This window comes from Hemiscyllium ocellatum, chromosome 14 (assembly GCF_020745735.1).
Source record: "Hemiscyllium ocellatum isolate sHemOce1 chromosome 14, sHemOce1.pat.X.cur, whole genome shotgun sequence".
In the NCBI taxonomy this organism is placed as follows: Eukaryota; Metazoa; Chordata; class Chondrichthyes; order Orectolobiformes; family Hemiscylliidae; genus Hemiscyllium; species Hemiscyllium ocellatum.
Genome location: NC_083414.1, coordinates 30,839,952 through 30,855,825, shown reverse-complemented (window position 1 = coordinate 30,855,825; position 15,874 = coordinate 30,839,952). Strand labels below are relative to the sequence as shown.

The 15,874-nt window shown below is 44.4% G+C and overlaps 1 protein-coding gene across 2 annotated transcripts in view; it reads left to right on the top strand.

The window, feature by feature from the left end:
* Nucleotides 1-15,874, top strand: part of fgd (faciogenital dysplasia) — a 216,925-nt gene that overhangs the window by 76,462 nt on the left and 124,589 nt on the right. The window contains exon 1 of one of the 2 annotated variants that reach the window (XM_060835575.1): nucleotides 12,784-12,895. The exons of the other annotated variant lie outside the window; for it this stretch is intronic. Within the exon in view, the coding sequence (XP_060691558.1) occupies nucleotides 12,805-12,895 (91 nt within the window). The 5' untranslated portion in view covers nucleotides 12,784-12,804. Of the gene's footprint in view, nucleotides 1-12,783; nucleotides 12,896-15,874 lie in introns of those variants that run through there. 2 annotated transcript variants of the gene reach the window in all.

Genomic DNA, 15,874 nt, shown 5'->3' with positions numbered 1-15,874 from the left:
TGGACTGCTCTTTAGTATCTGTTTCATTCTCAGACAAATGCATCTCCGTCAAGAATGGGCATCTCAGCACATCACTCTACCACAAACCCACAGATAACCTCATGATGCTACACTTCTGCAGCTTCCACCCAAAACATATTAAAACAGCCGTCCCCTACGGACAAGCCCTACGCATACACAGGACCTGTTTAGATGAGGAGAAACGTGACCTGGAAGTATTCAAGAATCCCCTCATAAGAACTAGGTACAATGCTCAACTCATTGACTGCCAGTTCCGACGTGCCATAGTGAGAAACAGTAATGACCTCCTCAGAAGACAGACACAAGATGCAACCGATAGGGTACCCTTTGTTGTTCAGTACTTCCCAGGAGCCGAAAACCTACACTATGTTCTTCGCAGCCTGCAACACATTATCAATGAGGATGAGCACCTCACCAAGACCTTCCCCACACCTTCACTGCTCGCCTTTAAACAATCATCAAACCTCAAGCAGATAATTTTTCATAGCAAACTGCCTGGCTTTCAGGACAACACCATACAACCTTGTCACGGCAGATGCTGCAAGACCTGTCAGAGTGTGGACATGGATACCACCATTACATTTGGGGACACCACCCACCATGGACACAGCAGGTACTCATGCGACTCAGCCAACGTTGTCTATCTCATATGCTGCAGGCAAGGATGCCCTGATGCATGGTATGTTGGCTATGGCAATGGATGAATGGACACTGCACAACAGTCACCAGGCAGGAGTGTTCCCTCCCAGTCATGGAACACTTCAGCAGTCTGGGACATTCGGACTTGGACCTTCGGGTGACCATCCTCCAAGGTGGACTTTGGGGCAGGCAACAACGCAAAGTGGCCGAGCAGAAACTGATAGCCACATTCGGTACCGAGGGGAATGTCCTCAACCAGGACCTTGGGTTCATGTCATGTGATAGGTGACCCCATTGCAAATCTCTGTCTGTCTGTCCCTCCCTCCCTGTCTGTCTATCTATCTCTCTCTCTCCCTCCCTCTCTGTCTGTCTGTTTGTCTGTCTCTCCCTCCATCCCTGTCTGTCCATCTCCTCCCTCCCTCTCGCTCTCGCTCTCCCTCTCTCACACATGCGCGCGCTCGCTCGCTTTCTCTCTCTCGCTCGCTTTCTCTCTCTCGCTCGCTTTCTCTCTCGCTCGCTTTCTCTCTCTCGCTCGCTTTCTCTCGCTCGCTCGCTCTCTCTCGCTCTCTCGTCCTCTTTCTCGCGCACTCGCTCACACACGCACTTACGCTCACACACACACTCACACAAGTTCTCTCATACACTCACACCCTACACTCTCACTCTCTCTCAGACTTATACCCATTTGCATACACTCTCTCTTGCATACACTCCTACTCCCCTGCACATACAAGTTGTAGGGTGAATTTGTATGTGCAGAATTACATTTTATTTTGCTCAAAAACTGCCTGAATCCATGTAAGAATCTATAAAACCCATTTGTAGAAATAGAATCAGTCTGAACATTGGAGCAAAGACAGCCTCACAGAGGCACCTCGCACCTTCAATACATTATCTGAGCTGTCATAGCACCTATTGTTAGAGTTCACTTGAGAATGTAACTTTTAAAAAAGAAGTTCTGGGATTTACATATGAAAGAACTGAAACCAACATGGCCATTCTAAAAGATGCAATAAGTAATTAACAATCCAGGTCTTTTTTAATACATAATTTCAGTTGCATCACACTCTATGTTATAAATTCAGTGTCTTACGATCTTATACTCCACAACCACCTGATGAAGCAGTAGCGCTCCGAAAGCTGGTGCTTCCAAATAAAACTGGTGTTGTGTGATTTTTAACTTTAGCCAAAAGAGCAGTCTTACTGAGAAGTAGAAAATGCAAGGAGCATTCATTTTGTCATTTGTGGAGAGAAGTCAGGGTTAATGTTTCAGACTGATGACCTTTCTTTAAAAATTGTTAACTGTATCTTCCACCATTCACAGATGCTGCCTGACCTTCCGAATGTTTCCAGTGTTTTCTATTTTTACTTCATTCTTCTATCACTTTAACAGATCTCATCTGTTTTGTGTGTGTTGTAGCGGCTGGTTTAATTGTTTATCCCTTCTGACTTGGCATACCTATGGTTCAGCAAACTGGGATTCCCTCTGCAAATCAAGTTTGGCAAGTATGATAATTCTTAGTTTATCCACCATGGTAACATCACAGATGACGTGTCAAGGTTTTAACTTGTAGTTCCTGTGAAACTTTGTGCACAAGCAGTGTCATAAGTGTTGGAGTTGGGCCATTTCACATAGTTTCCTGCCAAATGGTTTGGGTATGTATGCTATGGAGCCCAAATGATGTAAAATCTTTGAAAAGAAAGTTAACCATACTTCTGGCATTGCACTTGAAATGCATCTAATTGCAATGTAGCATTTTGTACACTTCTTATACAGTAGCAGTATTTTAACAACTGGTGAAGCTCACTTTCTTTGTTAAAGTTTCGCAGTTACTTTAATTGGAGAATATTTCACTACCTGTCAGCTAAACACTGAAACTTACTGTTTGTGCCTATGGTAAAGTTTGTGTCTTGTCTGTTGTATGGCTGGAGATCGTAAAGGAAACTGTATCAAATATGATGCTGTCTTCCTTCACTGTTTGCATTTTAAGTTAGTTGAATCAAGTTTGAACCATTCATGCTGATCTTTCCCACAGAGGCAGTAGAACAGCTTCAGTTAGCCTTCAGGTTCCAGGTCTAACGAAGGGAAATATTTCGAGGTTTTCCTGGCCTTTTTGCTGCATTTATCTGTGCTTCCAGGTGAAGATGGTTGGACTCAACTATGTTCGTCTTCATCATTTGAAGAGCGTGTTGATACTAATTATCCAGGTCTGCTCTTGAAGAATGACCGGGCATGAAACCAAGGGCCATGAGCACCCAATTCTGGAACTTGGTGTCACGCAGTATTTTTCAGCGTAACACGATTGACTGGAGAAAATTAAAGGAAGACCAAATAGTTTGATCTCTGGTTGAGCCATTATCTCAAAAGGCTTTTGATGGTTGGTTGTGGATATGAGATCTCAAAGCCTGACAGCTGAGATGCCTCATTGATCATTATTTTCAGTGATAGGAAAGCTTTATTGACACACTGACACGATTTCAACCCAAGTTGACGGACTACTTGTTTGGATCGTTAGCATATGACAAGAACTGTTAGTGCCCTGAAACCTAGTTCCAACCAGCACAACAGATTTTACTTAAGAAGAAAATTAAAATTGCCTGTATGACTCCAAGTCAGGATTTCCATCAACCTCCAAGCCATAAAATCAGTCATGCATTCAATCTCCTGTGCTTGGTTTTTTTCATTGTTGGGAAACATTTGTGCAGTTATAAAGAAGGTTGATTTTTTTTAATGTTTACCATTATTGTCAGGGATCCACTTGTTCCCAACTGGTTTGGAGTCCAGTTGTTCCCTGTGGGTGTATTGATTATCTGGATCTAACCAAGGCTAGAGAGGTGAGAACTTGGCAGCATAGAGAATTTCGCTACTCCACCCTAACTCTTCAGATGAAGGCTACATTTTGATTTTTCAGAGGTTGTGTTCAGAATAAAACCCCATTCAAAACTACCGGCAAAGACCAGGACCTGTTGATACAGTATCCTGCTTTTTTTCATTTAGGAATGTGGGCATCTGTGGCTATCCAGCATTTATTGTCCATCTCTAGTTGTGTTTGAAAAGTTGATGGCAAGCTGCCGCCTTGAACGACTGCAGTCCACCTGTTGTGGGTAGACCCCCAATGCCACTAGGGAGGGAAATCCAAAATTTTGACATGGTGACAGTGAAGGAATGGTGATTTCTTGCCAAGGCAAGATGCCGAGTGGCTTGGAGAGGAACTTGAAGGTAGTGGTGTTCCCATGTATCTTCTGCACATCTCCTTTCAGATGGGAGCTATTGTGGGTTTAGAAGGTGCTGTCTGAGGATCTTTTAATTACTGCAGTTCATCTTATAGATAGTACACACTATTGCTCGTAGGTATCATTGGTGGAGGGACAGGATGCTTGTGGCCGTGATGCTAATCGGGTAGCTTGCTTTGTCCTGTTTGGTGTCAAGCTTCTTGCATTGTTGTAGCTACACCATCTGGGCAACTGGGAAATATCCCATCACACTCCTGACTTGTGTTGTGTAGGTGGTGGACAGCTTTCAGGAGTTAGGAAATGACTTACTCACTGCAATATTCATAACCTCTGAGCTGTTCTTGTAGCCACTGTGTTTTTGTGGTGGATCCAGTTGAGTTTCTGTTCAGTGGATGTTGATAGTGGGGCTTTCAGTGATTGTAACACCAATGTATGTCAAGGGGCAGTGGTTAGATTGTCTCTTATTAATGGTGGTCGCAACCTACATGTACGGTGTGAATGTTATTTTCTTGTCAGTCAAAGCCTGGATATTGTCCAGGTATTGTTGTATTTGGACTGATTCAGTATCCAATTTGAACATTGTGCAATCATTGAATGTCCCCACTTCTGACTTATGATGAAGGAAAGATAATGAATGAAGCAGCTCAAGATGGTTAGGCCTAGGACACTACCCTGAGGGACTCCTGAAGAGATGTCCTAAAGCTGAGATGACTGACCTTGAACAACCATGACCATCTTCCTTTGTGCCAGGTATGATTCCAACTCGCAGTTTTGCCAGGGCTCCTTGATACCACGCTCAATCGAATGTGGTGGTGGGGGCGGGGGGGTGGTTCAAGAGCTGAGAGGCCCTGGCAGAACCAAAACTGGGGGTCACTGAGCATGTTATTGCTGAGCAGGTGCTGTTTAATAGCATTGTTGATGACAACTTCCATCACTTTACTGATGATCGAGAGTAGACTGATGGGGAGGTAATTGACTGGGTTGAATTTGTCCTGCTTGTTGCATGCAGGACATACATGGGCAATTTTCCACAATGTCGGGTAGATATCAATACTGACACTGTACTGGTGGCTAATATGGCTAGGGGAGCAGCAATTCGTGGAGCACAAGTCTTCATTGCTATTGCTGGAATAGCCCATGGCCTTTGCAATATCACCTGTTTCCAACCATTTCTAGGTATCATGTCGAATCGAATTAGCTGAAGATTGGTATCTGTAATACTGGGAACCACTGGAAGAGGCTGAAATGGCAAATTCACTCAGCATTTCTGGCTGAAGATTGCTGCAAATGCCTTCTCTTTTGCACTCAGTGGGTTATTCTATTATTGAGGATGGGGATATTGGTGGAGTCTTTCCCTTCAGTGAGTTCTTTTATTATCTACCACCATTCACGACTGGATGTGGTAGGACTGCAGAGCTTAGATCTGATGAGTTGGCTGTGGGATCACTTAGCTCAGTCTATTAATTGCTGCTTAAGTTTTTGGCGTGCAAGTAGTCCTGTTTGGAAGTTTCACCAGGTTGACACTTCATTTTTAGTTCAGCCTGGTGCTGAACCTGCCATGCCCTGGCTATTAAACCTGGCTTGATGGTAATGGTTGAGTGGGGGATATGTGGGCCATGAAGTTACAGATTGTGCTGGAGTACTTTCTGCTGCTGCTGATGGCCCACTGTGTCTCATTGCTAGATCTGTCCAAAGTCTGTACCATTTAACACGATAGTGCCACGCAACATGATTGAGGGTATACTCAATTTGAAGGTGTGACTGTGGTCTCCACAGGGACTGTGTGGTAGTCGCTCTTACTGAAACTGTCATGGATAGATGCATCTGCAGCTGGCAGATTGCTAATGATGAGGTCAAGAATGTTTTTTTCTCTCTTGATGGTTTCCTCACCACTTGCTGCAGACTCAACAATCCAGCAGTTATGTCCTTTACGACTCAACCAGCTCGATCAGTAGTAATTCTGCTGAACCACTCTTGGTGATGGTCATTGAAATCCCCCAACCAGAGTACATTTTGTGCTCTTGCCGTCCTCAGTGCTTCCTCCAAGTGTTCAACGTGGAGAGTGCTGATTCATCAGCTGAGGGAGGATAGTACAGGGTAAGCAGCATGAGGTTTCCTTGCCCATGTTTAACCTGAAGCCATGAGAGTTCATGGTGTCTAGAATCAATTTTGAGGATCCCAGGGCAACTCCATCCTGACTGTATACCAATGTGCCACCACCTCTGCTGGATCTGTCCTGCCAGTCTGATAGGACGTATGTAAAGATGGTGTGTCGGTATCTGGGACACAATGATACTCACGGAATCATACTGTGGAGACAATGTCAGGTTGTTGCTTGACTAGTCTGTGACTGCAAATGTGTTGCTGGTCAAAGCACAGCAGGCCAGGCAGCATCTCAGGAATAGAGAATTCGACGTTTCGAGCATAAGCCCTTCATCAGGAATAAGAGAGAAAGAGCCAAGCCGGCTGAGATAAAAGGTAGGGAGGAGGGACTAGGGGGCCTCCCCCTAGTCCCTCCTCCCTACCTTTTATCTCAGCCGGCTTGGCTCTCTCTCTCTTATTCCTGATGAAGGGCTTATGCTCGAAACGTCGAATTCTCTATTCCTGAGATGCTGCCTGGCCTGCTGTGCTTTGACCAGCAACACATTTGCAGCTGTGATCTCCAGCATCTGCAGACCTCATTTTTTACTCGAAGACTAGTCTGTGAGCCAGCTCTCTCAATATTAAGACCAAAAGATATAGGAGTGGAAGTAAGGCCATTCGGCCCATCGAGTCCACTCCACCATTCAATCATGGCTGATGGGCATTTCAACTCCATTTACCCACATTCTACCTGTCGCCCTTAATTCCTTGTGATATCAAGGATTTATCAATCTCTGCCTTGAAGACATTTAGCGTCCCAGCCTCCACTGCATTCTGCGGCAATGAATTCCACAGGCCCACCACTTTCTGGCTGAAGAAATATCTCCGCATTTCTGTTCTGAATTTACCCCCACATGACACTTGTTACTTATCAACGTGAACCTGAAAGTTGGCACTATGTGACAGATATTAGTGATACGACTTTGCAGGGTTGACAGGGATGTTTCTGCTGTTGTCTTTTCTGGTGCCTAGGTCAATGCCAGATGATCTGTCTGGTTTCATTCCTTCATTTCTGTCATTTTGTCTTCCTTCATGTTCCGTGCCCTTGCATTTTTGGAGTTTGTTTTCAAGATTAACAGCTCAGCAAACTGCAAAGTTGGCAACTGGTTTGGTGGTCAATCCTCGGGGATATTCAGTAGGGGCTAATTGTTTTCATTTATACAAACATGAAATTAAGGATGTTTTGTATAATTTTGTTTAATAGTCAGTTGGGGAAATGTTCTTCATTTGTGCTTATACACACTTGTTATAAGATGATACATATTTATAAGTGACACTTCTATGGCATTTAATGTGGTGGCAACTTAAAAAGCAAGGATGCTCCAAAATGAACATGTTTATTTTGGCATGGAAGGTATCTATTTTCCCCACCAGTTTCAAGGGACGTTTAGATTGTGGGAAGTGTGTAAACTGTGTTTACTTGAAGTAGGTGTGGTGTCTGCTGATCCTTTTCCAAAAAAACAGTTGCTGGGCATATATGAAAAGCTCACTAACTTGTGAAAACAAAGTATCTAATATTTCAGATTAGCTTCAAAGGTATACGGTGAATTTGCTGTAGGGCAGCATGGTGGCACAGTGCTTAGCACTGCTGCCTCACAGCGCCAGAGACCTGGGTTCAATTTCCACCTCAGGCGACTGTCTGTGTGGACTTTGCACTTTCTCCCTATGTCTGCCTGGGTTTCCTCCAGGTGTTCCGGTTTCCTCCCACAGTCCAAAAATGTGCAGGTTAGGTGAATTGATCATGATAAATTGCCTGTAGTGTTGGGGAAGGGGTAAATGTAGGGGAATGGGTCTGGGTGGGTTGCTCTTCGGAGGATCGGTGTGGGCTTGTTGGGGCGAAGGGCCTGTTTCCACACTGTTTTTTAAAAAAAAAATCATGCACGTTAAATATTTCTTTGTATGTTGTATGTAAGATATACAAATCATCCCCTTTATAATGCATTGCAGAGTGTTCCACAGCGCTCTAACTTGATTTTTAGGAAGTTTTGCCATTTTCTGTGAAATATATCTTTGGGTGAAGAGCGAGATTCTTGCATTTCATGGTTATGTACTTAGCCACTTTAAGGTGCCCATAAGCATCTCAGACTGTACAGTTGTCTAACAGTTTTAGATTACCTCCATGGGACATGTTTTGCCCCCATACCAGTCTAGATGGATGTAACTATGGGGACTGGAGTGCATAAACCTGTAATCTGGCAGTGGTCGCTACATAACTAGATATTTTCACTAATGAGTCAAATTGATAACCATTCCCTCTGCACAGATGCTGTCAGACTTGCTGAATATTTCCAGTTTGTTTTGTTTGTTTCCAGCATTCTCATCAATGATAAACACCTTGCATTTAGTTTTCAGTATTGACGGTCGTAAAGCTTAATAGTTTCAAATAAGCACAATATTCACGTTTAATATGGTGTTATTTCTTGAAAAGTTGCAACACGTGTGCTTGGTGTTGGTGTAATCAAAGGTTCCCTTGGGAAAGGGGTGAAATTACCCTCAACTGCTATGCATGAAGCAGCCAGTTCAACTGACAATGATGGATGGTTTTTTGATTGCTCCCTTCCTTAGCCAAACAATGGCGTGGATTACAAAGAGATGAAAAGAAGGGAGGAAAATAACTTGAAAAGTTAGCATTAGAAAATGTAGTATGTTCTTCTGTACTTGATTTCCCAATTTCGAAGCCATAATTGCAATTAATACATAGTATCCCAAATTGGCAATTTGCTGTTATAATTAGAATAAAATTATTTGAGGAGGGCTGGAGTAATCTATTTGTATTTTATGAGCCATGTAATTAAAGCTAATAAACTTTAATGAGTTTTATTTTCTGAGTGCCTTTTACAATATTCAACAAGTTAATCCTTTGGAGCTTCCATTGGTGGACTGGAAAATTTGAAGGGAAGTGAGTGGGCAAAAACTTGACAGGTGGAAGCTAATGTGGGAAATGTGAGGTACTGTACTTTGGTAGGAAGAATAGTAGAGCTGAATATTCTCTAAATGGGGAAAGTAATTTGTCGCACAGAGGGATTTGGGCCTCATACATGAATCACAAAAGCTAGAATACAAATTCAGTGGTTCTTCGAGAAGGGCAAATCGGCTGTTGACCTTTATTGCAAAGGGATTGAAGTATAGAATTAGGGAGGTCAAGCTAAAATTATACAAGGTACTAGTCACACCATATCTGGAATACTGTGAATAGTTTGATCCTCTTATCTAAGGAATGATATACTGGCATTGGAGGCTGTCCAGAAAAGGTCTATCAGGTTAATTCTGGGTGTGAGAAAGTGAGGACTGCAGATGCTGGAGATCAGAGCTGAAAAATGTGTATAGGGACTGGATGTCCATGGTGAAGATAAGGCATTGGGGGTCGGGTTGGTGTTGGGTTCTCTGCCTGCTCCTGCCCCACCGAACTCATCTCTGCATACCTCGACACGGTCCTGTCCCCCTTAGTCCAAGAACTCCCCACCTATGTTCGGGACACCACCCACGCCCTCCACCTTCTCCATGATTTTTGCTTCCCCGGCCCCCAACGCCTTATCTTCACCATGGATATCCAGTCCCTATACACCTTCATCCCCCATCACGAAGGCCTCAAAGCCCTACGCTTCCTCCTTTCCCACCGAACCAACCAGTACACTTCCACTGACACCCTCCTTCGACTGACTGAACTGGTCCTTACTCTGAACAACTTCTCTTTCCAATCCTCCCACTTCCTCCAAACCAACGGAGTAGTCATGGGCACCCGCATGGGCCCCATCTATGTCTGCCTCTTTGTCGGATATGTGGAACAGTCCATCTTCCGCAGCTACACTGGCATCACTCCCCCACCTTTTCCTCCGCTACATCGATGACTGTATCGGCGCTACCTCGTGCTCCCACGAGGAGGTTGAACAGTTCACCCACTTTACAAACACCTTCCGCCCCGACCTCAAATTTACCTAGACCGTCTCAGACTCCTCCCTCCCCTTCCTAGACCTCTCCATTTCTATCTCGGACGACCGACTCAACACTGACGTTTATTATAAACCGACTGACTCCCACAGCTACCTAGATTACACCTCCTCCCACCCTGCCCCCTGTAAAAACGCCATCCCATATTCCCAATTCCTTCGCCTCCGCCGCATCTGCTCTCAGGAGGACCAATTCCAATACCGAACAACCCAGATGGCCTCCTTCAAAGACCGCAATTTCCCATCAGATGTGGTTGACGACGCTCTCCACCACATCTCCTCCACTTCCTGCTCCTCCACCCTTGAACCCCGCCCCTCCAATTGCCACCAGGACAGAACTCCACTGGTCCTCACCTACCACCCCACCAACCTCCAGATACATCGTATCATCCTTCATCATCATTTCCGCCACCACCAAGGATATATTTCCCTCCCCTCCCCTATCAGCATTCTGGAAAGACCACTCCCTCCGCGACTCCCTCATCAGGTCCACACCCCCCACCAACCCAACCTCCACTCCCAGCATCTTCCCCTGCAACCGCAACAAATGCAAAACTTGCGCCCACACCTCCCCCTCACTTCCCTCCAAGGCCCCAAGGGATCCTTCCATATCCGTCACAAATTCACCTGCACCTCCACACACATCATTTACTGCATCCGCTGCACCCGATGTGGCCTCCTGTACATTGGGGAGACAGGCCGCCTACTTGCGAAACGTTCCAGAGAACACCTCTGGGACACCCGCACCAACCAACCCAACCGCCCCGTGGCTGAACACTTTAACTCCCCCTCCCACTCCACCTCCTCCATCGCCAGACCATGGCAACACGATGCCTGGAGGAAGAGCGCCTCATCTTTCGCTTAGGAACCCTCCAATCACAACGGATGAATGCAGATTTCTCCACCTTCCTCACTTCCCTTCCCACCCCCCTCCACCTTTTCTCAGTCCCAACCCTCGGACTCAGCACCGCCTTCTTGACCTGCAATCTTCTTCTCGACCTCTCTGCCCCCACCCCCTCTCCGGCCTATCACCCTCACCTTAACCTCCTTCCACCTATCGCATTCCCAATGCCCATTCCCCAAGTCTCTCCTCCCTAACCTTTATCTTAGCCTGCTTGGCACACCCTCCTCATTCCTGAAGAAGGGCTTATGCTGCTCCTTTGATGCTGCCTGACCTGCTGCGCTTTTCCAGCAACACATTTTTGAGCTCTAATTCTAGGTATGGACAAAGTGAGGACTGCAGTTCCAAGAGAGTCAGTCAAAGTGTGGCACTAGAAAAGCGCAGCAGGTCAGGCAGCATCCAAGGATCAAGAGAGTTGATGTTTATTCCTGATGAAGGGCTGATGCCTGAAACATCGACTCTCCTGCTCCTCCGATGCTGCCTGATCTGCTGTGCTTTTCCAGTGCTATGCTTTATGACTTTAATTCTTGGTTTGAGGGGGGATTTTCATGAGGGCAAGTTGAGTAGGTTGGGCTGTAATCAATGGGGTTCAGAAGAATAAAAGGACACTTTACTGAGTACTCTAAGATTCTTGGGGGGAGTTGACAGTTTGGATGTGGACATGTGGTTTCTTCTTCTGGGAGAGTCTAGGACCAGAGGGCATAACTTCAGACTAAGGAATCATCCATTTAAAACCAAGATGTGGGAGGTATTTTTCTCTGTAGGTAGTGAAACTGTGGAATTCTTTACAGTAGCAAACTGGCAAGCTGAGTCATTAATTATATTAGATGTTAAGATCGATTTTTAATCGCTGAGGGAATTGAGAATTATAAGGTCCAACCAAGAAAGAAAGATCATAGATCAACCATGGTCTCATTGAATGGTGGAGCAGACTCGGTGGACCATGTTACCTATTTCAGTTCCTGCATCTTGCAACCTGTCTAGAATGACCACAACATTTCCAAACTGGACAGATATAACATTAGAATTATTTTAAATAGTCTGGTCATGCTCTGGCCTTAACAATTTTCATACACCTGGGAAATTTTCACTGAAGTACAGCCACTGATGACTGTTTTTTTCTCACCACCTTCAGGATCATTCTAATGCAGAATTTATGCTTTTCATCAGTTCATGAGGTTTGACCATTGCTGCTGTCAAACAGGAAGTGGTAATGAGTCACCTTGTGTAATTGTCATTCAGTGATGTAAGTACACACGGTGTTGTTAGGCAGGGAGTTGCCAGATTTTGCTTAGCAACACTGAAGGGACAGTGATATCTTTACAAGTCGGGAGGTGTGTGATTCGGAAGGGAGCTTGCAGGTGTGAAATGTCTGTCTCCACATTTGTCGACTATCTGTGTGGAGTTTGCACGTTCTCCCTATGTCTGCATGGGTTTCCTCCCACAATCCAAAGATGTGCAGGTTAGGTGAATTGGCCATGCAAAATTGCCCATAATGTTCAGGAATGTGTAGGTTAGATGCATTAGTTGGGGTAAATATAGGATAATCAGGTAGGGGAATGGGTCTGGACGCATTACTCTTCAGAGGGTCAGCGTGGACTTGTTGGACCGAAGGGCCTGCTTCCACTGTGTGGGATTCTATGATTCAGACATTTCAGCTGCCACTCCAGTTCAGGGCAGGGCTGGATCACACCTGTTCATGACTAATCCTCTGGCGCCAGCAGTCAAAGTTCTCCTTCTTTCCATACCTTCCAGAGTTTGTACTTTGTGATGAGAACAGAAATATTCAAGGTGTAGCCTGATGACAGCATGATGAAATTTAACCTTTTGTGATCTCATACTTTTAATCTCTATTGGCAGAATAAGTGAGCAGTATGTTCTTTGTTAATTATTGCTGTCAGTACTGTGCCTAATTCACGAATGTGTTTCTGCCTCTCCCTAACATTATATCAAATGTTCTTCTCGGAAAAGAACCTGCCATCTTGTCTTGTTATGCCACAGGAGACTCGAGGTGAATAATATTTTTTTTTCATGGAGTGTGAGTACTACAGCCGCACCCAGTGTTCTTTCCCATTTGATAAGGTGGTGTTGTACTGTTGTCCTGAGTCACCATAATCCATGTTGTCTAAGTACAATTGCTGTGCTGTTAGGAGGGCGATCCAGGATTTTGACGCCATGGTAATGAAGAAATTGCTTTATATTTTCAAGTGAGATTGGTGCCCCGCTTGGAGGGGAGTTTGTAGATGGTAGCATTTCCTTATGCCTGCTGCCACCTTATTCTAGGTGGCAGGAGTCTTAGGATTGGGAGGTGTTGTCAAAATAGACTTGGTCAAATTCTGCAGTGCATTTTGTGGATCATGTGCACTGCTGCAGTGGGTAAGGGAGTGAATATTTAAAGTGATGGATTGGGTGCTGCTCAAGGGTTTCTCCCAGATTCTGTCAAGCCTTTTCAGTGTTTAAAGCTGCACTCAGCCAGTCAAACGGAACTATTCCATCATACCTGAAGAAGGGCATATGCCTGAAACGTTGATTCTCCTGTTCCTTTGATGCTGCCTGACCTGCTGCACTTTTCCAGCAACACATTTTTAAGCTCTGATCTTCAGCATCTGCAGTCCTCACTTTCTCCTATTCCATCATACAGTGGACTTGTATTTTTGAGGTGGCGAAGAGGCTTGAAAGAATCAGAATGTTTCACTGCTTTAGTATTCCCAGTCTCTGACTCGCTCTCGTAGCTGCAGCACTTATTGTAGTACATTTCTGTTCTCTCATAAATGTATTGACTAGAGACAAGAGGATGGCCAGAGTGGAGGGAACTTATACCTGGAGTCGGAGAAAGTAAAAGAGGTCCTTAATGAATACTTTGCTTCAGTATTCACTTGTGTGAGGGCCCTTGTCATTTGTGAGGACAGATTGAAACAGGCTGATAGGCTCAAGCAGCTTGATGTTAAGAAGGAGGATACCCTGGAAATTTTGAAATACATGAGGATAGATAAGACCCTGGGCCAGACGGAATATGAGGGTTATACAGGAAGCGAGGGAAGAGATTCCTGCACCTTTGGCGATTAATCTTTGCATCCTCACTGTCCTCTGGAGTAGTACCAGATGATAGGGCGGAAAGTGCTTTTCCCTTGTTTCAAAAAAAGGAATAGGGATAATCCTGGGAATTACAAACCAGTCAGTGTTATGTTGGTGGTGGGCAAATTATTGGAGAGGATTATGAGAGACAGGATTTATGATTATTTGGAAAAGCCTAGCTTGATTAGAGATGGTCAGCATGGCTTTGTGAGGGGCAGGTATGCCTCACAAACCTTATTGAATTATTTAAGGATGTGACAAAACACATGAATGAAAGTAGAGCAGTGGATGTGGTCTATATGGATTTTAGCAAGACGTTTGATAAGTTTCCCCATGGTAGGCTCATTCAGAAAGTAAGGAGGCATGGAATACAGGGCAATTTGACTGTGTGGACACAGAATTGGCTGGCCCAGAGAAGACAGAGGGTGGTAGCAGATGTAAAGTAGCCAGCCTGGAGCTTGGTGACCAGTGGTGTTCCACAGGGATCTGTTCTGAGACCTCTGTGATTTTGTGATTTTTATAAATTACTTGGATGAGGAAGTGGAAGGGTGAGTTAGTAAGTTTGTTGGTATCATAAAGGTTGATGGAGTTGTGGAGAGTGTGGAGGGCTGTTTAGGTTGCAATGGGATATTGACAGGATGCAGAGCTGGGCTGAGAAGTGGCAGATGGAGTTCAACTTGGAAAAGTGTGGAATGATTCATTTTGGAAAGTTGAATTTGAATGCAGAATACAGGGTTAAAGGCAGGATTCTTGGCAGTATGGAGGAACAGAAGGATCTATATCCCTCAGAGTTGCCATCCAAGTTGATAGGGTAGTTAAGAAGATGTGCAGTATGTTGGCTTTCATTAGCAGAGGGATTCAGTTTAAGAGCCATGGGGTTATGCTGCAACTCTATAAAGATCTGGTTAGACCACACTTGATATATTGTGTTCAGTTCTGGTCATCACCTTATTATAGGAAGAATGTGGAAGCTTTAGAAAGGTTGCAGAGGAGATTTACCAGGATGCTGCCTGGACTTGATGGCATGCCTTATGAAGGAAGGTTGAGGAAGTTAGGCTTTTCTGATTAGAGTGAATAAGGATGAGAGGTGACTTGATAGAGATGATGAGAGGCATAGATTGGCTATGCACTAAGACTTTTTCCAATGACAGAGATGGCTATCATGAGGGGCATTATTTTAAGGTGATTGGCAGAAGGTTTAAGGGAGATGTCAGAGGTAGTTCTTTTCATAGAGTGGTGGGTGTGTGGAATGCACTGCCAGCAGTGGTGGTGTCAGATGCGTTAGAGACATTTAAGTGACTCTTGGGTAGGCACATGGATGATAATATAATGTACGGTATGTACGTTAGTTTGATCTTAGAGTGGATAAAAGATTGGCATAACATCAAGGGCTGGAGGGTCTGTACTGTGCTGTGTTGTTCTATGTTCTATACTGAAACCCAGTAAGTTGATATTGGATTTTCAGGAATTGTAATGCCATTGATTTTTATGGTGAGATGTTTGTACTTTCTCTTGTAGGTGATGACTATTGTCTTATGTATATCAAATGAAAGTTACTTCCCACTTATCAGTCAAGTCTGAAACTTGCCTAAAAACTGCATACGGTCATGAACTGTTTCATATTCTGTGAAATTACAGATAAAACTGAATACTGAGCAATCATCAGTGAACATGCCCACTTCTAACATTAAAATGGAGGTGAATGTCTTTGAAGCAGCGAGATTGGGAATAGGGCACTTCCCTGAAGAATATCCATGAAAACCTGGAGCAGGTGAGATGATATCCCTTCAACAACACAATTATCTTTCCCTTTACAAGCATTAGCTTCAGTGAACAGAAATTTTTCCTTTGATTCCTATTGACTTGAATTTTACTGAGGCTCCTTGATGGCATATTTAGCCTGAAATTCAAGGGG